This window comes from Dicentrarchus labrax, unplaced genomic scaffold (assembly GCF_905237075.1).
Source record: "Dicentrarchus labrax unplaced genomic scaffold, dlabrax2021, whole genome shotgun sequence".
Lineage (NCBI taxonomy): Eukaryota > Metazoa > Chordata > Actinopteri > Moronidae > Dicentrarchus > Dicentrarchus labrax.
The window spans coordinates 13,894,593-13,916,735 of NW_026136705.1; the positions used below are offsets into that span (position 1 = coordinate 13,894,593).

At 39.3% G+C, this 22,143-nt stretch overlaps 1 protein-coding gene across 6 annotated transcripts in view; it reads right to left on the reverse strand.

The window, feature by feature from the left end:
- The window catches only part of npas2 (neuronal PAS domain protein 2), a 39,505-nt gene continuing 17,362 nt past the window's right edge, over positions 1 to 22,143 (reverse strand). For 2 of the 6 annotated variants that reach the window (XM_051402587.1, XM_051402586.1), the window contains exons 2-22: positions 16,769 to 16,967; positions 14,660 to 14,716; positions 13,514 to 13,668; positions 13,332 to 13,423; positions 12,889 to 12,978; positions 12,365 to 12,485; positions 10,989 to 11,102; positions 10,216 to 10,334; positions 8,591 to 8,673; positions 8,387 to 8,493; positions 8,065 to 8,212; positions 7,866 to 7,950; positions 7,649 to 7,775; positions 6,040 to 6,137; positions 5,817 to 5,903; positions 4,956 to 5,135; positions 3,815 to 4,066; positions 3,490 to 3,677; positions 3,291 to 3,383; positions 2,991 to 3,201; positions 1 to 1,739 (exon numbers count right to left, since the gene is read on the reverse strand). In XM_051402587.1, coding sequence (XP_051258547.1) covers positions 1,521 to 1,739; positions 2,991 to 3,201; positions 3,291 to 3,383; positions 3,490 to 3,677; positions 3,815 to 4,066; positions 4,956 to 5,135; positions 5,817 to 5,903; positions 6,040 to 6,137; positions 7,649 to 7,775; positions 7,866 to 7,950; positions 8,065 to 8,212; positions 8,387 to 8,493; positions 8,591 to 8,673; positions 10,216 to 10,334; positions 10,989 to 11,102; positions 12,365 to 12,485; positions 12,889 to 12,978; positions 13,332 to 13,423; positions 13,514 to 13,668; positions 14,660 to 14,716; positions 16,769 to 16,824 — 2,682 coding nt within the window. In that variant the 5' untranslated portion in view covers positions 16,825 to 16,967 and the 3' untranslated portion in view covers positions 1 to 1,520. The remainder of the gene's footprint in view (positions 1,740 to 2,990; positions 3,202 to 3,290; positions 3,384 to 3,489; positions 3,678 to 3,814; positions 4,067 to 4,955; positions 5,136 to 5,816; positions 5,904 to 6,039; positions 6,138 to 7,648; positions 7,776 to 7,865; positions 7,951 to 8,064; positions 8,213 to 8,386; positions 8,494 to 8,590; positions 8,674 to 10,215; positions 10,335 to 10,988; positions 11,103 to 12,364; positions 12,486 to 12,888; positions 12,979 to 13,331; positions 13,424 to 13,513; positions 13,669 to 14,659; positions 14,717 to 16,768; positions 16,968 to 22,143) is intronic. The other 4 variants (XM_051402588.1, XM_051402590.1, XM_051402592.1 and 1 more) reach the window with 4 other exon arrangements.

Here is a 22,143-nt window from a genome sequence, read left to right on the forward strand (position 1 = left end):
TCAAATCACTAAGCTAACCCCTCCGCAGCTGTTTGTTGTATCATGGTATGGAAAATTACTGTGAGCCACATGCAGGTCTGTGGTGGTGCACTGCTCTCGTGAAAACCACTCGCATTAAACCATTAACCCGGGTGGGGTAAGACATTAAGACCGGTGTTGACCTTACACAATGTCTAAATTAACCCAAACAATTAGAACTTTAGTGTAGAAAACTAGTTTCTTAATCCCGTATACTTTTCTAATTTATATGTAATAAATATGAGTTCATTAGGGTTTCAAATGTTAAATGAATCTTATTAGATGCTATCATCATAGAAAGAGTTTGGATTTGATGTCAAGGTTGCAAAAAGCATCCATTATATATTTGTAATATATCCATTACAAATCCAGATGTCTTTTGTTTCAATCTGATGCACTGTGGAAAATAATATATTATGACCTATGAAAATATAATTTTGTATTCCAAATGGACCTGAGCTGGATTTTTAAAGCCATAATCCGCCAAAACCATCAAACCACACCATGGTACGTACCATGGTTAAAGGCACAAATTCCCCCCCTCTGCTAGCTTGTTTAGGACTCATCAGAAACACCTAAAATCACGACTTCAGAGCTTTGTTGTCGTTCTCGGTGAGAAGTGGTGCGATAGTTGTGCGACGCCCTTCCTCAGTCCCAGATTGAGGCTTTAAAAATCTAGATAGACATTTCTAATAATTGGAGAATATTCCCTCCCAGCTTCCCAGTGTAGTATGTTGCATCTAAATTCTTATCAAACCTGACTTTCAGATATGACATCTGACCACTGCATGTTTCACAATAAAGCCCCTCTCTAGTGACTTGCCATGCCAACAAAATGGGAGCGACGTCTGATGTCTGCCAACTGACGTACACTTTGATCTAGTCAAAGAGTTCCCATGTACAAAAATCCCTTTTTTTGAGATGACCCCATTTTCACGAGCTGACAATCTGACCAGGGTTGACGAATTGATGTAACTGGGGAGCGAGGTGTAGGTTTGAACAATAAGCTCACTATTAAGCCTTATGAGTGAGGAAAATAGAATATTAATTCACGGGCAAAAATAAATATTCTACTTTTGGGTAGGGGGTGGTACCAAAGTGCAAACAGACACTTAGAAAGAAAACTCTCTTTGCTAGATGAAAAACAACCTCGCGTGAAGCGGTGTCTTCTCGAGAGCTTTGATAATCCTCTTGTTCCGGCAGTTTCACTGATTGATGACGTGTGAGTGTGATGCGGGCCCAGTGATGAAGGTCCAGCACCTCAGACTGTCCTCAGATCCTGCGGCCCAGTGCAGTGGTTTTCACTCCGGTGACGTACGCACCGGCTTCTTCTGAATGGGCACCTTCGCATCAAAAGTAAGGTCACTAGAAGCGATTTTCCACTCGAGCATTTCCACTGCAGAACTTGACGTCAAGTTTGACTTCCAAATGCCACAACATGCTGCTGCCTACATGGCGACAACACAGTGGGTGATCTCAGCGCTGTCACACGGTCCAAAGCGCTACCGAGTCAGCATATTTCGGAAGTCTGAAACACTGCCAGTCTGGTTTTGGGAACATTGGTATTGCCTTTGTTGCTGTTGCGCCTGTTGCTGCTGTGCTTGCGGCACTTGCTGTGTTTGCGGCTGCTGCTGGATGTATCCCACGGTGCTTTGCTGTGGGACGTTAGCGGTGTGTAAGAATGTTGGAGTAGATCCACCATGGACAAGTCCTTGAGCCATCTGTGGACATAAAAGAGAACATGAATGGACTCTGACCTGCTGACAGAACCCCTGTCACCAAGTTTCGATCTGTGAAATCTTTCTTGAGCTGTTGCCAGTCTAATCCTTGACTAAGATCCGTAACACATAGTGTATAGGTGAGTGGACTTCTGCCAGTATTTGAGTATTTTACCTTTACGGGCTGAATGAACGTTTTCAGGGTGGGAAGCAGGAAGAGGGCTTCTGTTTGACCTTCTTAAAAAAGCAAGACCTTTGGCTGATTTCAAGCTTAATGTTGCTTGAACAATATTTTTTGCGCCCGATACGCACATTAGGAGTGAAATTAACAACTTTCAAAATGATGGCAAACTTATTGAACAGTGCGTCCTGTCTGCCAAGCATCCCAGTAGTTCTCCAAGAGCTGCTACATTAGCAGTTATTACCACCGTCAGCGAATAAGTGAATGGGGCATAGGCAGCAGCTCTGTGGCAGCTGAAGGTACCATAGTTCATAATGCAGAATAAAGTGAAGCTGACTGTTGGCTAGTGAATAGATTCAATCCCTACAGACCTCAGCACGAGGCAAGAAGCATTATGATCCATGGCTGCATCATTGCTGCACATAAAAGGAATGTTTCAGATTTTTTTTTTTAGTCAATCTCACAATAAAATGATACAAATCTCCAATCAGTAAAAACAAAAACACATAACCTACACATGATAAATGTTGTACTGTACCTCATGTTATAGCTTGAACAAGAACTAAAGTGATCACTTCGTGGCATCTATGTGTGGTCTGAAGTGGCTCCACAGTGTGACTGTAAATAAACTGATGTAATATTGTCTTTGGCTTTTGGAGGGATTTAGTTTTTTTTAACAGCTGGCAACTTCTGTTGTCCCTTCTGGACAAATATGATAAACAAGTCTGGTGTAACCCGATTTAATATGTGACCTAATGAATTTTAGATCACAGTGCAGCTTTCTTACATCCAAGCCGGGGTTTCAGAATGATTGAAAATAACACCGCTCTCTAGGTTGAAAGCCTGTGGGGAATTGCACAGTAGCTTGTTGCTGTGGTAACTAGGGATTCAGATGCAGTGTAATGCCTAAGATTATCATAAATCAGTACATATAAAGCCTTGGGTAATCACACTGAGCAGCATTATGCAACAATTCATAACAAATGAGTCAAAATAAGTCAAAAATATGTTTCTAGAAAAAAACCTACGCACTTAAAACTGCTGCATCACTACGCAGCAGATGGGCATCGTACCTGAAAGAACTGCTGGGGCTGCTGTAGCTGCAAGGAGTGCTGAGAAGCCTGAGGCTGAGAGTGGTAGGCTGACTGGGACTGGTTTGTGATGAAACTGTTGTGCGGGATCATGATGGGGGACGTGAAGACTGGGGAGGGCACGAGGACGGCGTTGCAGTTGACCTGTTGCATGGAGAACGAAGGGGCGATGATCTGCTGCTCCAACGTGTATCTGTGTGGAGGGCAGAACGAAGAACTCAGGCACAACATGAAATAAGACTGTACAAACAGACTATGTAGTCGAATTAAAACAGTACTCACATGGTTTGGGAGATGCCCATGTTGCACTGGGAAGGCTGCGAGGTGACACTGCTAGTGGGAACCAGCGTCTGCATTGGCTGGTTAAGGAGCATGCTGCAGGAAATAAAATGTGTTACTTGAAGAACTCGATCTGTAGTGTTTAAAAAAAAAAACCCAAAGCGTGATGTCAAAGAGGCTCCGTTTCTTTCAGGGCTCTCACCGTAGTTGTCCATCTTGGTTGAACTCGCTGTCTGTGTGTCTTTGGTTTGCATCCTGCAGAGACCTCGTGTTGGTCTGGGAGAACATCATAGGGTTGCTGTAGAAGGGCATCGTCAGACTCGTGTTCGTCTGCACGGGCACGCTCACTGCTGACTGCGCCTGCCCGCTCCGTGCAATCCTCTGCTGGACCTACAGTGAAACAAAAGGAATACAAACGGCATATAAAAACCTGTAGAAGCCACCGGTCAAAGCATTAGCATTAGAGGATAGCTCTCCAAACAGTTTTCTGACAATTAGTTCCAGATCTGGATTTTACAGCTCTATACCTGTGATGAGGGTGAGCTGCTTTCTCTCAGGAGTGAGTGAGGGGATGAACTGTGGGCCCCGCAGGACGGTGGTTTAGGGTGGCTCGAGAGCTGCCTGATCACCCCTGACTGGCTCTGCTGGGCCGGCCTTCCCGAGCTCTGCTGGGGCTGCTGCTGCTGCTGGGGCTGCTGCTGCTGCTGGGGCTGCTGCTGCTGCTGGGGCTGCTGCTGGGCCTGGCCAAAGTCATTGTGGATAGGCTGCTGTAACAACATCTAACACACACATAAGCAAATTTATCATTCATTTACTAAAATAAAATTAATCTATTCGTTTTAGGGGTTTACTACAGCCAATAATATGGCTCACGTGCTATTCTGCCTAATTTGTAGGAAGATTTGAGTTATTCTGTTCTGTGTTTATTTTCGGCACTACGTATGTTATTAGATTATTCATAGATTTATTCATATTTCGGAGCCCAATGGTTACAGTGCATACCGCACGGCCACACGTTCACAACCATCGCCTTTGTTGCACATTATACCCCCTTTTTCCCCTGTTTCGTGTCTGCCTTTGTGCTTATCAAATAAAGGCAAAAGTGCCCCCCCTAAAAAATACATTCTAATTTAGGTGAGGCAACAGTGGCAAACAAAAAAGGACAGTTCAGTTCAGGTGTAATTCTGATTAGCTCACAGCTCATCTCATGTTGCATTCACACCCGGGAGGCGACAGTATTTGGTAACTTGTCTTAATTATAGAAAACACTACTGTACAGCCATTGTGTACCGCACTGAGAGTCTCCCTCTCTGTGCATGTTATTTGGGTCATGTAGCAGTTAGAATATTTGTGGCTGAACTGGTTAGTGTTGGCCTCTTGGTGGGGCCATTCCACCATTGCTGTGAGGGGTTAGGTAACAAGCTTACAATATGATGTTGACTTCCTTAACAGCTGATAATTACATGCTTGCCTAATCATGTTTTTTTTTATAGATTTCATCTGCAGCTACCAATTTTTTATGAAATTGAGTGTTTTCCCAATGCAGAAAACCACATTTCCTGTCTTCTGTCTATAGTGGATAATACTTCAGAGCACTGGTTAATTTCATATTTACTTCTGACTGCATGACATGAGTCCTTTTTCCTTTTATCTTGGTGGGGGTGTTACCTGGAGATTAGCGAGGTGAAGCTTCTCCTTAATGTCGTGCAGCTCCTGCTGCTGCGTCTTAATGTCAGCTTGCAGAATGCGCGTCCTCTCCTCCAGCTGCTCCTTCAGCTGGTTCATTACACAGAGCTGAGGCTGCTGCAGCTGATACATGGATGACTGCTGCTGCTGCGTTTGCTGTTGCTGGAAGGACATGATCCAAAAAATTTAGCTTTTCATTTTTTTTTTTTACTTAAGAACCAACTGCAAAATAGGGCTGCAGACTGAATGATTATTTTCACAAGTAATTGTTTGGTCTATAAAATTGTGAAAAATGTTCATAACAATTTCCCATAGCCCAAAGTGAATGTCTTCAGATTGCTTCTCTTGGCTGACCAACAGTCAAAAAACCCAAATGTTTGACATTTTAGCTTGAAAAAGGATTAAAGAACGATTAATCGATGATCAAAATAGTTGGCTACTAATTTTCTTTTGATTGAGTAATCATTACAGCTCTACTGTAAATACGGCATCTGAGGACATAATCAGCTGACTCATATAATGGTTTATTCTGGTGGTGAAAGCACATCAAGCTTTTCTGCAAAATAGGTCAAAAAAATTATACGGATGAGTGATTTCTTTGAGAAATACACAAGCAAAATGTGAAAAGCTACAACACAAAAGACATACGTAACCTTGATACTTTTTTAACCATCTTTCTCACTTGGTTTTATAACATAATCTTATAACTAGGCCTGAAGGGAACTGTAGGCACAAGCAACAGATGAAATAAACACAACAGCAGCAACAGTGATAACAACAAGATATTGTACACAAACAGACAAGAGGAAGGCAACAGGCAGGAGAAGAAGTCTAAACACTAACCATGGCGGAGTGCTTGCTGCAGGTAGGAGAAAGGGGGAGGCTCATTTGGGGAACGAGGTCAAAGGAATTTTGTCTTTGTGCCAAATTCTACAGGGGAAAACGACAAAGTTTTACAATTTAGCACAATCTGTGATATTGTGTTGACTTTGTGCACTTGTTTCCCACTCACCATTTTATCTACCAAAGACAGACAGACAGACATGTAAACAATGTATGAACTGACCTTTGAACTACTAGGTTGGAGTCTGGCAGATGTCTTCTCGGTCCCAATGGAAGCAGACTGCCATGACGGTGTGCAGGCCTCTGTGTAGGAGTTAGCTGCTGTAGGAGAGACAACGGGTTACCTCTAAATACATGTCAGTCATACTAGACTGAGGCTAGGTTCAGTTAAATCATAATCACTGTTTTTCTGATAACTACAACAAAGGCAAGATACATTCAAAGTCTTTGGTGTTTGACTCATTTCTTGAGTGGGTTTCTTACACTTCTTACAATCTGTCAATCATCAGCAGTCGGTGCAAGAACAACTTATTTGAGTGAAAGTGATACTTCTCTTTTAAAAGGCTTTTTGGCTGGACATAACAAGTAATCTGAAAATGTTTGCTTCAAACCCTCCCACTATGGATCTTTTCATAGACACTGGTACAAAGGCATAACATGTCCCCCTCACTTTTCAAAATCCTATTTTTGCTGAGAAGAGGATGCAGGCAAGAAAGATTTTTCAAATGAAAAAATAACTGGATCTTTAATTGAGTTTACAGTAAAAGATATTGATCTAATGTGAGTTTGATTGGCATTAATGTATTAATAATACTACACGCTGTTTCACGTATTCGACTAGCATTATTTTGAAAATCCTGATGATCTGTTTCACCATGATGTTTACTGGCTGCAGATAAATGCAATATATAAGCATTCAGACATTTTAGGTTTTCAATGTAAATATCCCTAACTTTAACAAAAAAAAGGGAAAATTCTTAATACTTGTGTTTCTTACTCAACAGAGTAACTAGCTTTCTGAGGTAATGGCAGAACTACTTATGAAATACATTTCTTCTCTGGTTGTATAACAATACTGCTGATTCACAAGCCCTTGATTGCCACCTCATTCTGCCTCTGACTTAAACCCACTAACTGTGATACATTCAGTGGATGTTTTTTTTTTTCAACGTAGCCAACGCAAATTGGAAGAAAAAATAAAAAAATCATCTACCAACTGTTTTTCTGACAGATGCAGTTTTTATGAAAACGTCTTTGAAAATAATAAATACGTGTTTACTGTATATGTGCGTGGGGTTAAGGGAAGCAGCAGCTATGTTTATGAGCCACAGCTGTAATGAATCTGCCACTGTGTATTGTTCATAAACATGCAGATGGAAGCCAAGTGATTTGGTATATTAGACGGTGGGTGGAAGAGCAGCTGAAGTGAGAGAGACCGGAGGCTCAAACATGCTAAAGTGAGCCTCGGAAACATTTCTTCATAGATGCATTGTCACCCACATATATTAGGGTAGGTGTTTTATTGGCTTCAACTCTGCTTAGTTACAGAGGTTTTACCTTTGATCACAAAGTCTTCTCGGATTTGATTCTATTAAAACGATTCTAACATCTCCATTACTCTGACCCAATCAAAGCTTGAGCGTTATAACTGTTGTGTTGAATAACGGTAAGAGTCGTATTATTTGCTGCCTTGGAAAGTGTCACCATCTATAAATTATCAACACAATCTACATTTAAACAACAGCTCCTGCAGCCATGTAGGTGCAGGATTTCTGTACATATTGACATGCTGTTGAGTGAGTTAGCACTTTAGGGAGCTGAGGATGACTCACATGCAGAGTCCGACAGTGCTGTGTGGGAGGACTTCCGGGAGCTGTGGGAGGATACCGAACGTGCACCGCTGTTTCTGTCCCGTGGAGGATCCAGTGTGGAGCAGATGTCCAAGTACAGCTCCTGAGCCTGGAACACAGAGTTCAACACCGAGGGTCAGATCTGAAGCTGACAGAGAGAACTGACCTTGTTAACGTCACATACTGTCTGGACTCTTACCTTCACTGAAGAGGGAGCTATCTCAGGAGGAGACAGCTCTTCAAAGCCAAACGCTCTCCTCCTTTCAGCTCGCACCTCAGCATAACTGCAAGGAAAACAACACATAGAAAGAACTAATTTAACCTTCATTTAAACAAATTGCTATTTTTGCCAAGACAACCGATGCCTTATACATCCCAAGACACTGACAAAGACTTACCTGACAACAGTGTGAGTGCAGACAATGAACTCAGGTTTGGAGTTCCACTGGTGGTAGGTGATGTAGTAGTGAGTCTGCAACCAAATCCACTGCTGACCTTTGGTCAGGAAGCGATAGTAGCAGGATTTACCCTTTCCAAACTGCATTACTGAGGAGAGAAAAAAAAGAACATCAGGGCTGTGTTTAGGTGTCAACGCTTTTTCTGTGCACAAGTACAGTGGAAGAATGCATTTAACTATGAGCGATTTCACACAGATGGATTCCTGGATGTGGTGGGAACAAAGGCGATTTGATAAGCAACAGAGAGAGATGAGTTACTTACATTGCTTATGACACTGTGCTATAAGCTCCAAGTCATCCACATGATAGTAATCATAGCCAGAAGTTCCAAGAACCTCAAAGGGTAAGTAGCCGATGATTGGTGAAGCTCTGAAACCACAAAGAAGATCATAAGTATGTAAGAGAGAAAGAAAATAAAATCTACACTTCTGATTGATCAGAGATGTAATTATGGAGAATCTTTTACCTGTGATCTAAAAACAGGAACTTCCACTCAAGGCTGTGTCTGGATGTGAATTCATCGCAAGGATCTTCCACATTACACAAATCCTAAACAAAAATAAAGACACAAGGTGAGTCACAGTAGTTGTAGTAGTTGGGAGAGTTTAAGTTTGTCCACTCAATTCAGCTGCTCTAAAGTGAAGCAGATTAAAGTTAATCTTGATTTAAGATCATCGACTTTGCTCATACATAACAACCAAGCTGATGTAGGCAGTTTAAATATAATGTGTTAAATATTTTGTGAAGATTTCATCATTTTTGTAGGAGAAAGGAAAGTCTTAAATGTTAAAAAGGTATCTGAAAATTAAACGTACTACAAGTGTCTATGAGTTTTTAAACTGGTTATGAAACACTCAATTTAATACTGATGCCCCTATATGACCTACATAAACAAACAAGACTATCCATGAGAAGACTGGTGATTTCTATCTATCTTCAGTAGTTCTCGATGCCTACCACCTGGTCAGATTCCCCTTGAAATCAATGAAACAAAACTTTTTGAAGTTCTTTGTAGGGGCTTTAAACAAATAAAAGCCCAAATCCGAAAACTTTATTTGCACAACAATGTCACATCGTCATGACAGACTAGTCTACAAAATTCAAATATACAAAACGGTGTCTATAGCAACGCACAGAGCCCAGCAGATCTCAGGCAATGCAGAGGTACTCTTGGTAGGCTGAGGCATGGAGGGGGCTTGATGATCAATCATTTAGCAATAGTGCCTGAAGATTTTATTTACTTGCAATCAACTTGTAATCATATTTTTTTGCATGCTCTCAATATTGGCTGAGAGCTGTACCCTTGAACATTCAAATATATTGTGAAAAAGCAAATGATGACCGCAACTAGTCTGTGGGAGAACTTGTGAACAATATGTTAGGTGCAGAGTTAAAAAAAAAAAACTACAAATTAAAACCAGTAATTGCACTAGGTTTGTCTTGTGTCTGAGTATCTGAGGGGAAAAAATATTCCATGCCATATGGTCCAGACTTTACCGTTACAGTCATTCCATCTGGCAAATCAGTGTAATCAGTGTCTTTTACATTTTGGAACAAGTAGTGGGGGAAGAGTTGAAGCCTGTCCAATAGATCTGGTCCTTCTGGCACATTTTAAGGCAGAAAAAGGCATGGATAAAAAAAAAAAGTCAGAACGAAAAGACCTGTCAAACTGCCTCTGAACAAAAAACCCATTTATAAACACATTATTCTTTGGACTGTCCTTCGCTTCTTAGTACAAAAAAGGCCACACTCTAACCCCAACATGACATCCTGATGTGACTCAAATTTACTTCCATATTTCAACCCGTAGAGCACCTTTGGGAGCAGATGTATCCTACTGATGTAATCAGTTGGAAGGTACACAGCGTGCCACAAGAAATCTCCAGAGAGTGCTTGACATGATGGACTCAGTATGAACCAAAATGTCTGATCCCTCAGACAAAACCCCCCTCATGCAGTGGACCATGCAGATTTAGATTATTATTGTTTTCAGAGCCACCTGTTTTATTCCTTTGAGAGTAATGACGCCACACACGTGCAACACAAACTGACAAACAAAGGCAGACATTTTAAGGTCCAAGCCAGTCTTACCTTTAGAAACTGTGGAGTGACTAATCGTACAGTAGCAATGAGGCAGACCTGCTCCTCCAGCGATGACTGCAGGCTTCTTGGTAACGTCAACTCAAGCCCGTTACAAGAAGATGTAGGCACTGTGTGACAGAAGACAAGGTACCGCTTTAATATTATCACATGAAAGACAACTACTTTCTTTTTTCCCCCCCATTCAGTTGGTTAAATTAATGCTTAGTTAAAAGGTCCACTGTGTAGGATTTCGGGGCATCTAGTGGTGTCTGCTATGGTGGCTGTGAAACGTGATAAAAAGGGAATGCCCCTATCTAAAGCCAGTGTTTGGTTTGTCCCTTGTGGGCTACTGTAGAAACATGGCAGTTCAACATGGCGGACTACATGGAGGTGACCCGCTGCGTCTGTAGATATAAAATACTCATTATAAGGTAACCTTAACAAAACTTAACAATTCCTCTATTCAGGTGATTATACACTAATGAAAACATGCCTATGAATATTATATTCCATTTCTGCCAATAGATCCCAATAAATTTGTTTTTTATTTTATTTTACTTTTATTTTACCAGGAAGTCCCATTGAGATTAAAAATCTCTTTTACAAGAGAGACCTGGCCAAGGTAGCAGCCATACAAAAACACAACATGAATAATAAATGTTACACACTGGACCTTTAAGAGTATTTATTGACCTTAACAAAAGTGTTTACTAAATGCACGAGAGTTACACAGTTCACTGAATTTTAAGTCTTTTAAACAAGGAGAAAATAGAAATCCTTACCATTGTTATGAAACTTGAAATCTCCAACAAACTTGACATACTCGTATACAGGCGGCTCCTTTGGGTCAATGTTACCTCTGGCTAGATGACAGCAGAATTCAATGTGTGCCTCACCTGAAAAACAGCAGCATTTTCATGACTAACAGACCATTTATAAGCCTGTATATGTGCATTTGTATAACAAAGTGTCCCAATTCTTAATGAGGTGTGTTTTGATCAGGTTTTGTATGATACTGACAACACAGTAGTTACAGATCTGCAGTACTTCTACTTCATCATACTTCAGATCTGACAATAAATAATGTTTTGCTATTAAATGTTCAAATAGCCCGAGGAGAAAGAAAGAGTTCACATTAACACAGGGTTATGGCACCATGCTTATGTAATCTTTTAATACCGTCGTTAAAACAATTCTTACATCCCTTGGAGGAGTCAAAGTTGCAGATTCATGGTTTGACAGCATAACAAATGCACTTCAATCGCTCTCTAATGTGAACTCTCAGATGGAGAAACTTAATAATGGAACAATTTGACTGCAACAAGATTTTGAATTTCCTGCAAATTCACTATTATAGTGTGCATAATAAGCAGGCAGTTACACGGAAGCTCAAAAATCATTACATTTTGGGTGGACAGACCAAGGTAGTTTGGGCACCACTTGAATTCATGTGAGTTCAGCCAGTGGCTAAAAGAAGATGAGATCTTGTGTAACACGATTTAGCATAATTTGCACAGTAAGGCACTTTGCTTGAAAGCTTTTTATGCAAGGAAGACAAATGATAGATGTCTCTTTTGAAATGTCCCCAAGACATGATGATCACTCCAGACATGGCCCTGTGACAGTTTGCTATTTAGGGTTCTAAGGATAGACCAACACACTAGCGAATCACCATCTCTCTTCCTCGGAAAAGCCAAATAGTAACACAAGATTAAGGTCAGTGTCTTGAGCCCCAGATACTACATTGCTTTGGATTACTGTGCTAACAGAACAGTGATTTAAAGTCTTAACTATGATACTAAGCTAGCTCCTATTATTAGCAAAAAGGCTAATCTTAGATACACACTTATCAGCAATCCAATAAACTTTAGATCCCAATTCAGCAACCTGCTCTAAATATAAAGAGTGTCAAGCGCCATTATTAGTGTCAGAGCAATCGTTGGGCATGTTCTGAAACACAAACTTGGAAAGGAACTTGACAAGACTGATATCAAGAGTCAACTGTCTTTGTATTTCAGACATCGATCATATCGAACAGAAGCTCCAAGTGAAGAATTACAAGACTGGCTAATATGCACTGAACTTTTGACCTCCTGATATGGGAGACACAGACAGAAACAGACAGGGGCCAGACTGCGTGCCCAGTAGGATAACTCACTGTCAAGGAAGTCAGCAGCAATGGGGTCAGTCATCAGCATGTGGGATGATAGCAGTTTATACACCTCCCCGTGTTCCCGCTCCGGGAGGAAATTCAAGATATTTTGGTCCACCATATCTGACTGGTTGAAAAGGATATATATATGATGGTCAGTCTGCTGGTGAGCGTTTCACATGCAACAATATACAGTATATATCATTATTATACACTGCAAAATATCTTTATTTCTGAATGCGTTTTAAAGTAGTTTGCACTTTTGAACCAGCACATACAGTAATTGACGTAATTGATCTTAATTCATTGCCATGAAAGAAGTTATGTAAGATAAATACTGTGTAGGAATGTAAAGATACATCATGAGAAAGTTAAATTGTGATACAAATAGGTAAGAGATTTACAGATAAATATATGTTTGTATGTCTGGATCAGAATGAGCCTGAAGCTGAAAAACAAATACAAAGGACAAACAATAAAACGATGTTAGCAAGAGAATAAAAGTAACTTAATTAAGCTTTTTCACTTACCGGTAAATGGCCAATAAGTGAAGAAACGCTGTCAGATACGTATATGATGTTGCCATCTGTAGTTAATGCCACCAAGAAACCATCTAGGGCCTGTAAGAAGAGGAAGAAAGTGGGTACTTTGATGACAAACAGCATTGCCACATACCATCATCATCATCATCTGTGGTAGTTAAATGCGTGACACACTTATATTGACATGTGCTACTATTTACTTCTCTTTCTGTGCCCTATTTGCCTCAAAGTGTCTCCTCTACTCTACCACAGTCACAGAGTTCTTACATTTCCAAAAAACAGTAAATATAGATCAGCTGAAAATAAATTCCCATCATGTCATCTTGCCCGGGTATCCATGGGTGAACATTTCCTTTCTTCAATATCAATATCAGTCAATGGCAGAGCTTAATCGACTTCTACTTCTCTACAAAGATCCTCTTGTGCTTTACCTCCAGCATTAGCTGAGTGAACTCCTCATTACTGAGGAACGAAGGCTTCCAGTCTTGTCTCACATCACAAGTGTCATTCTGTGCAGTGATGTCTGAAAAAGACAAAGATGAGGATTAAATCGACTAAATGATGGAAAATTAAAAAAAAAATGAAATGAGAAGAGCTAACTACATATTCATACCTTTCTGTTTCTGCAAGAAGTCAATAGTTCTCTGCAGTATGGTGGACTTGTCCATCTTGCGCGGATGGCCTTGACCCTGCAGCATGGTGCATAGCTCCTTGATGAGCACATTGAACTGGTCTCTTCTCTTCTTTTCAGATTTGTTACGCGATGCCCTTCAGCGGTGAACACATGAGAACAATTATAAGTCTGGGGAATTATACGTGGAAGCCGAGCCAATCAACATTAATTTATCCTGCTCAGGCAGTACATCGCTTTTCCAAACAAAAACCAAGCCAAGATTGCAAGGACAGACAGAAGAATCGAAACAGTTCACAATAAATGAGCAAAGAAATTAGTGGGGGGGAGGGGGGCACAGCAGCACAGTTCTGAAAACAGAGAATGTGTTTGCGCCTATCTGTGAGTAAAATAACTATGTTATAAAGACAGCATGACAAAGGATTAATACAGTTCAGTTCTTTAAACAGACAATTACAGAGTAGGTAATTAACTATACAAATACATAATTATAAATCACACTCAAACACAGAGGTGGATTTTATACAAAGGATATGAGCCAGGTGATTAAATACAGAATACAGCAGTTCAATTTAGACCAATTTACACAGTAGGTTACATCATACTGGTTCATTCATTCATTCTTCTTTCCTCATGAATTGAGAAAGAGAAATAATTAGTTTGTGGCTATTTTAATGTCGACTAATCTGGAATTATTTTGGAACATTTACATCTGCCATTTTTGTTTGTGCAACAAATTACACATTTCATCAACAACGGGGTCAGAGCAGGCATTTTGGAGCAACTCTGACAAATTTAATTTGTAGAGATTAGATTATGGTCAGCAATCATAAAAAAAAAAAATCTGTAACTATTAGCACAATTAAGTAGTGTGGAATATTAAGTTATATTATACAGCTGCAAGAGATGACAAAACTTAATCATCACTTGGATGCATTTTTTGTGAACTATGTCTTGTAAGTTATGCTCAGATAGTATTAATTTCCATGGACTTCATTCTTAACTTAGAAGTTTCTTTTAAAATGATTAACTACCACCACAGATACATGTTTTCTATCCTCATTACTGCAGGATCAGGGAGGAAAAATCCCACACTGACAGACATACAAACATGAACACTGAGCCTACCTTTTTGCCCTGTCTTTCTCATCTTCATCCATTAAATCGTCCACACAGCTGTTGGTGCTAGAAAACAGAGGGGTACATGGTAAATAAAGTGTAACAGAGACAAACTGTGATCTCACTGGCTTCATCCAAAGCACTGTTCAAATAACTGGGTAACCCAGTTGCTGAGCCTTCATTTTCTCCCATATTTAACAGGTCACTGTGGCATGTAAATGCCCTACTCAATATACGTATATTTGGGTTATGCTGCATATTCAGGCTCACACAGTTTGATAATAACAAGAAATGTGGCAGCGGGTTTAACATGTGGATTCACATTATATGTCACTTGTATCAGAAGACAATATGTCAACTGTCAAAGAGCAGAGGGAGGACTTAGCCAGAAGCCAATGTTTTCCTTTTTTACACATTATTGCTAGTAGATACTTGCCATGTGAGTTTTATATAAAGTAACAGGTTCATTAATGGCAAAGGAGATAATCAGTTGTACAGCGTTGAACCGTACATAAATAAATAAAAAGACTTTACCCTGATTACGGCGGTTTCTCTGTGCATGTTACTACTCCACAGATAATCAATTTCAAGGAGTGCCACCTTCTGGTATAAACCTTCAGGCTCAGGTCAGGTCTAGTTATTTTCTAATGCAATTTCTCTCCCTCACTTTTAACAGCTGTCTGCATCCATGTACAGCATGTGTTGCAAGTAGAGAAGAAAAAGAGTGAAAGAGTGTAGAATTAGCCTGGTGAGCTAACGATCAATAATTATATAATTTTATTATAAGACAATTATACTTAGTATTGACTAGAGATGTACATTTACCATGTTACTGAGGTTTCTTCAATTTGTTCCCCTGTGTTGTGAGTTTAACTCTTAGTTGTGTTAGATCAGCAGTGGTTCATTAAAATGCTTCATTACCCTTTGCAGATGTTGATCACATCTGTGAGAAATGTTCTGTGCTTTGCAGATGCACTGCAGTATGTACATGTATAGCTCAAAAATTGTAGCACCCTCTCTCTCAAACTGGGAGGGTTATGCAAAGTACATGACACAGATTTCTTCAATTATTCAGAGCTAAATTCACTAAATGAATTCTTAGAATGTGTTTTTACACTAGTGCATATTTAATATATCCCCTTTTGCCTTGTAGTATTATAAACTTTAGAATTAGAAACTATGGAAAAGTTCCCTGAATGCCAAATTCTTGTAAAAAAAATCTGAGTCAGCTGAATCCTTCTTAGAAACAATTTCACCCCACATTTGTCGCCAATCATCTTATTATTTAATTAGTCAACCCACACTCATCAATTTCTCTTTAACAGCAACCTTGCTGTAATTTGACTGAAAGACGTCCTTTCAGACTTTCTGACGAACAGCCCAGCTCCTTTTTGATTATTTTCACAGGAATAATAATAGATCTATGCAGCACATTGATCTACTGTTCAGCAGCTCTAAAAAGAATATTATGTGTGGACTTTTTTAGATTGACCATTGAAATATTAAATTGTGGTCCAATCGCAGAACCTACAATTTGTTTGATACAGGGATAAATGTGTGGCAAAACAGCATTATAATGAAATACTGTAGTTCTGAAGAGGTAGGGCCTACAAATCGTGTTCTCCAGATGTAAGAAAACATGTTTGTTTGGTACAGACACCAACAACTTGTATTTTTTAGTGAAAAGATTTACATTGTGACGCAAAAACTTCCAAAATTCCAATATTATTTTTTTTACCACATCGTGCAGCCATGTCCAATTAAATTTAAGACGGTATAGATGAGTTTAATAAAAAAAAAACGTTTGTCTTCTTTTAAACACTCGTTTTGTCCATTAATTCTAACAATCCATGAAGAAAACTGTTAAATACCTATGTTGAATACTTCACTGCCCATTTCATAACTGGACTACATCCAGGATATAAGATGCCTGTTAGAGCAGAGTAAAGGGGGTCTCCAATGCACCCTTTCACCCTTTAATGCAACATATTTGTTATGAATAATTCAAATGCTGAAAAACTACTTGCACAATAGAGAATATGTAAGTATAAAATACTGTATATGGAGCACAAATACAATTAATATCACAAAGTGAAGTGAACATGTTTTGATACTCACTCCCATTCCCTGTGGGTGGATGGACAGGGGCCACCGAAGTCAGAAAGGTTGTCCATACTCACTCCCTTTCCCAACCAGGCCCTTTCTGAAGTCTTATAAGTCCCATCCGCGCTGACCTCGTTTGAACACTCTTTTGGAAAAATCTATCATGGACCAGCTGCCCGCCGCCTCCTCGAATCCTCCAACGAAACGCCAAATCCTGTGAAAACAGACATAACTGATTGCAACATCCTGAAAGAGGGAATTTTGTGTTTTTGAATTCATGTTAATATAAGCTGGAGGTGCTTTAACAAAAATCCAGGAAGATCCTCCATTTGTCTGTAAAGAATGTCTGTTTTTTTTACTTAAACAACCAAATGCGTTTTGCTGGCTAACCATTAATAATACAATGTACAGTGCATTAACAGTTACTACCTGGGTACAGTACTTCATCACCAAAGAAGTGTTTTTGCACAGGAGGAGCTTCCCTGACCTAGAAAAATGTCAGCAGAAGCCTCTTTTGATAACCCAACATAAAAAAAAAAAAGAGTGTAAAACAGCCACCTCCTTCACATCCTCTGCATAAGGCAAGCTTAAACAACATGGAGCAGACACCTCTATTATAAACCAAACTCACACACTGGATTCTATACTATTCTACACTTCACTTGTTTTTTTCTTTCTTTGGTTAACAGAACATACATCATCTCGGACTGAAATAGTCACAATAACAACGAGTAATTATTTTCCAGTAGGAAAACTATACACACACTACTTTCCTTTAACCTTGATTAAGTTAATTTGTGGTTTTGTGGTCGGGAAATATTTGACATTATATATCAATTATGTCCAACTTATTATTACAGTTGGTGGGTAATGTGAATTTAGGCAGCCGTCAGTGTTTTTGTGGGCTTGTCTTTATTCCGCATGTACACAGAGAGAGTGATGCACATAAAAAGCCTCAGGGGAAACTACCAGTTATTGCATTTTCCATCATTTTCAATTAAGATGAGACCCATCGTCAGAGGGGGAATACTTTCATGGAAATTTAAGAGTGGTGTGGTGCTACCCTGTTTAATTAACTACTCAAAACAAAAACCTTGAATGTCCGCATCCGGCACTTTAAACTAGCCTGAGCTGACAGGCAGTCTTATACCCTTTTGTGATGTAAAGGAGAAAAATCTAATCCTGCAATGGAGAGATTTCATTGAAGGAATAGGAACAATATTATAAAAATCCTGTTTTTTTTCTTCTCAAAGTGTGTGCGAACATACAACTGTATGTAGCTGCTCTTTGAGCACCACGTCACCGCCATGCTGCAGACCACTTGCTCACTCACACTCAACACTGTGTGACTTATAAAAATGTAAATATGTGAATGGGCGTCAATGGTTGTCTGTCTCTATGTGTCAGCCCTGTGATTGACGTGCAATCTGTCCGGGGTGTACCCCGCCTCTCGCCAAATGTCAGCTGTGATCAGCTCCAGCCCCACACCCCACTCGCGACCCTGACGGATATGCGGGTATAGCTAATGGATGGGTGGATGGCGATGACTAAACAGCAATGTCTTGCAGAAAAACCATGTTATATTTTTCCCCATGTAGCTGCTGAGAATGTTTAATTTCAATCAACACATATTTTATTATAAAGAATACTTTTGTCACTAGATTGTTGTAATGGCAAAAACATATGTGTAATATATGTTTACTTCATCTTAAGTCTCAATAAACATTTGCATCATTTCTGAAATCATGTCATATAATATAATGTGATATAAAATCCTTATATATAGAATTTGAAAACTGAAGAATACCTCTCACAAATTATACAGTCTATGTGAGTTGAAAAGAGACCACTGTTAAGCTATAAGCATAGCACTCATGCTTATCACAAGCTCTGTACTGTCAATGCTTTATGTAACTGCTTCACAGTAAAATCCCCCCGATATACTGCATATTGTGCATATATTGGTTCACATTTTACACATCAAAATCTGATGAGACATTCCTTCAAAAATCAAAAGCAGCAAGTGTTGATTCTGCCAAAGACAACCACCAGGGGATAGAGCAACCATGTCCTCAATACATTATGTTCATCTAATTTGCAATAGTGAGTTACTTTAGCAGGAAGTAGCATTCGATGGACAAAGTGTTTGACTTAAAAAACAGGAGGCCCAGTTTCACATCCCATCTCCTACTGCAAGTCAGCAACTTTGAACCATGAACACAGTCTTTACCTCCTTAAGATTTTAACAGGTTGACATTTTGTTTTTGGTTGGTTGGTTATTTGTTATAATCTCACACTCCCTCAATGATGTAATGCTGTCAACCCTTTACCGAGTTCAAAGAAGGTAGGAATTACTTTTCAGTGCAAGCTAATTGAAACACCTTTCAATTAGAGTCTTAATTAATGTAAACAAACCGATATCTACTCCTTTCCTCCCCTGCCCACACGGACGCATGAGAAAATAGAGCAGGAAAGCAGCAGGGAGAAACCTTGCAAGCAGAGCACAGGACGCTGAACTACAGACGACTGAAATCGTTACTGAAAATTCAAGCTATTATTCCATTGGGTTATTACAATTTTAATGTTTCCCAAATTGATCTTGAAATACTTTTCATGTTCAGCAAAAAAAACCATTAGCTGAGGGAAACTAACTAATCCTTAATTAGAAACACAACTACTGCATTTACTGCAGTTACAACCAAACAGTGTTACAGCACGAGACGGAAAGAGTTACAAAATATAAAACTGTTGTCGGAGGTTCCTGTTGACTAATTTCCTATATATGCAACATAAGGCTAGTTAGTAAATACCAATCATTTAATTTAACCTACTTTTATATTAACTAAAAAATATGCAACTTTAGATGCAACAATAATCGTACTTATTTTATTTCAATTTTTGCTGCTAAACTGCACGCTGCGTATTGTTGTATATTGTATATACTGTACCTACGTTTAACTGCAATTTTTGTTGCACTTTGTCACATTTAGTTACTTGTGTTCTTCTTTTCTACTTATGTTACCTGTAAGTGCTTACATTTTGTTGCATTTAGTTAATTGTTGTGTTATTTTATGTTAGCCTTTATTTTAATTTAATTATTTTTACTCTAACCCTGTAGCACTTTACTTTACCACCTTTGTATTTAAACTGTTGCACAGTAATTTCCCTCGGGATAAATAAAGCTTCTTGAATCTTGAATCGCTGTATGCAACTTTAACTTTGCCAAGCTGTGTAAAATAACACCTCACATATCAGCAGTCTGCAATGTATTGAGGTTAAACCACACCTTGCAAGGTTAACAGCTAAAAAACACCAGAGTCTAGTTACACCCGTGCCATCGGGTATTTAAAGCCTTTGACTAGCAACTTCAACTCACGACACACGAGTCAGTAAACTGAAGTTCAAGTTCGTGGCCAAACAGTATGTCAACAGGCTATATAAAGGGAGGTTATGTGCAATAAGGAGGAGGAATAGCCTCCTTACTGTACATAACCTCCCAAAGAGGGACGGTAGAACAACAGCGTTGAAAGAGTGTACGTTTCATTTTAAAGTTTAATGGAGGAAAAACACCTGAACCTCACACCTCACCCTATAGCTTGGTATAGGAAATAATGCTGACCATCTGTATATTTAATTTCACTGTACTCACAAGGTTTCCTGAAGCACTCGCATAATGAAAGTCAGCACCCAGAGATGCTTTCCTAAACAACCAGCAGATTTTAAACCACCACTGAAAACCACGGACTGCTTTAATGTGAGCACCTAGTTAATGATGGACTGCAGCTCTCAAACTGGTTGTATTTGATGCCATCAATAACTTTACAATGATGATGGCGTGTAGATGATCTGAGCACAGATGTTGACAGCAGATATTTTCCTGTAGCTGTCAAAGACAAAATACTTGTTTGACATCAATGATTGGGGCGTGTTTGCCAAGCCCGTAAGCTTCAGCACGTCAGGATTGGAGCTGCAATGATTTTCTGACGTGATTTATAGACATAAGTAACATTTTTGACAATGGTATGCACAGACTGTAGATTAGTAGATAGACATTTAATTTTATGTCCATGCTGAGCTTTAAGATCTCACGCCCAGTATCGTCACACAGGCAGCTTGAGATATTACTGTCTGCAAATCATGAAGTAGATTAAGAGCAACACCCAGACTTTTTACCTTTATTATTTTAGCATAGATGATGTTTACTGGGTAAGTCAAGAGGGGTTTTTATCTTCAATCTACTGTAAGCCTAAAGACCAAAGAAAACTTTGTTGATTTCTATCATACAGGACAAGAGCTGTGTAATTAGCATGCCATTTATTTCTTCTACAACTCACAAATTAGAATTAAGACTTGCACAATTACCTTGCATTTAGAAAGACAAATAATTCAACTGGAGAGTTTTTATTAGGGCGAGACTAAATAATGTGTCCATCGTCAGAGATTTTACCATACCGCTGATACCGTGGTAGCCAGCCCTTTAATAACTCTGAGCATATTAGGCTGTTATAAGCAATGCTGCAAATCAAGGAGCAGGACAACTTTATGGCAATACTGGATTGTTGCATCAGTGTGAGGAAGCAGATGGATTTGTCTGGTGTCCAAGGCCAATTTAAGACTTTTTAAAACCTTTTCAAGACCATTATGAATGCAATTTAAGACCTATTTTACACCCATACTGAAAAAGCAAAGCAATATTTAGCTGTAATGACACACAAGTATAAAACATAGACATCCTGTAAAAAACAGAAACAAATCAGGTGCCAGGTGACCAAACATGAGCAAAAATCTGGGTAATAAAGTCCCCAGACTAGCAGCTCACAATGAAATAAATACTTATTGTCACTTTATTGCTGTTGACTGTATTTGTCCCTCGATAAATAATTAAAAAGCAATAATTCACACAGCCCTTAGTTATCATTTATCAAGTACTACCAAAAATATATTCCCTGGCATACCACAATGAATCCAACCATTATGTGCTGCAGAAGACAGGACTTTTTCACGGCGTTTTTCTTGCACATGACTGTTTCACCTCCAAAATACTATGGTATTGTAGCCAAAGAGCTCACAGTGTTTTTGTTGCTCCTGTGCTGATAGATGAATTTAAGCTACTTGCTAATCCAGCCGTAGAGTCTGGAGCAGTGCCTGCTACTGTCTGCTTGTGTAAAAGTTTACATTGCCTGACCACCTCCACCTGCATCTGGTTTTGAGCCGACAGCTCAAGCTGTCAGGTAAACATTAACTGGGCCTGGACAAGCTTAGTTTCAGTCAATCTGGAATGGTGTGTTTTAACATGTATCTAGGTCTGGTTGCTTTAGCTTATAATCCGAAATAACATTTGTACAGAATTACCTGGAACTCATTTGCTTCATTTCCCCATAAGATAGGTA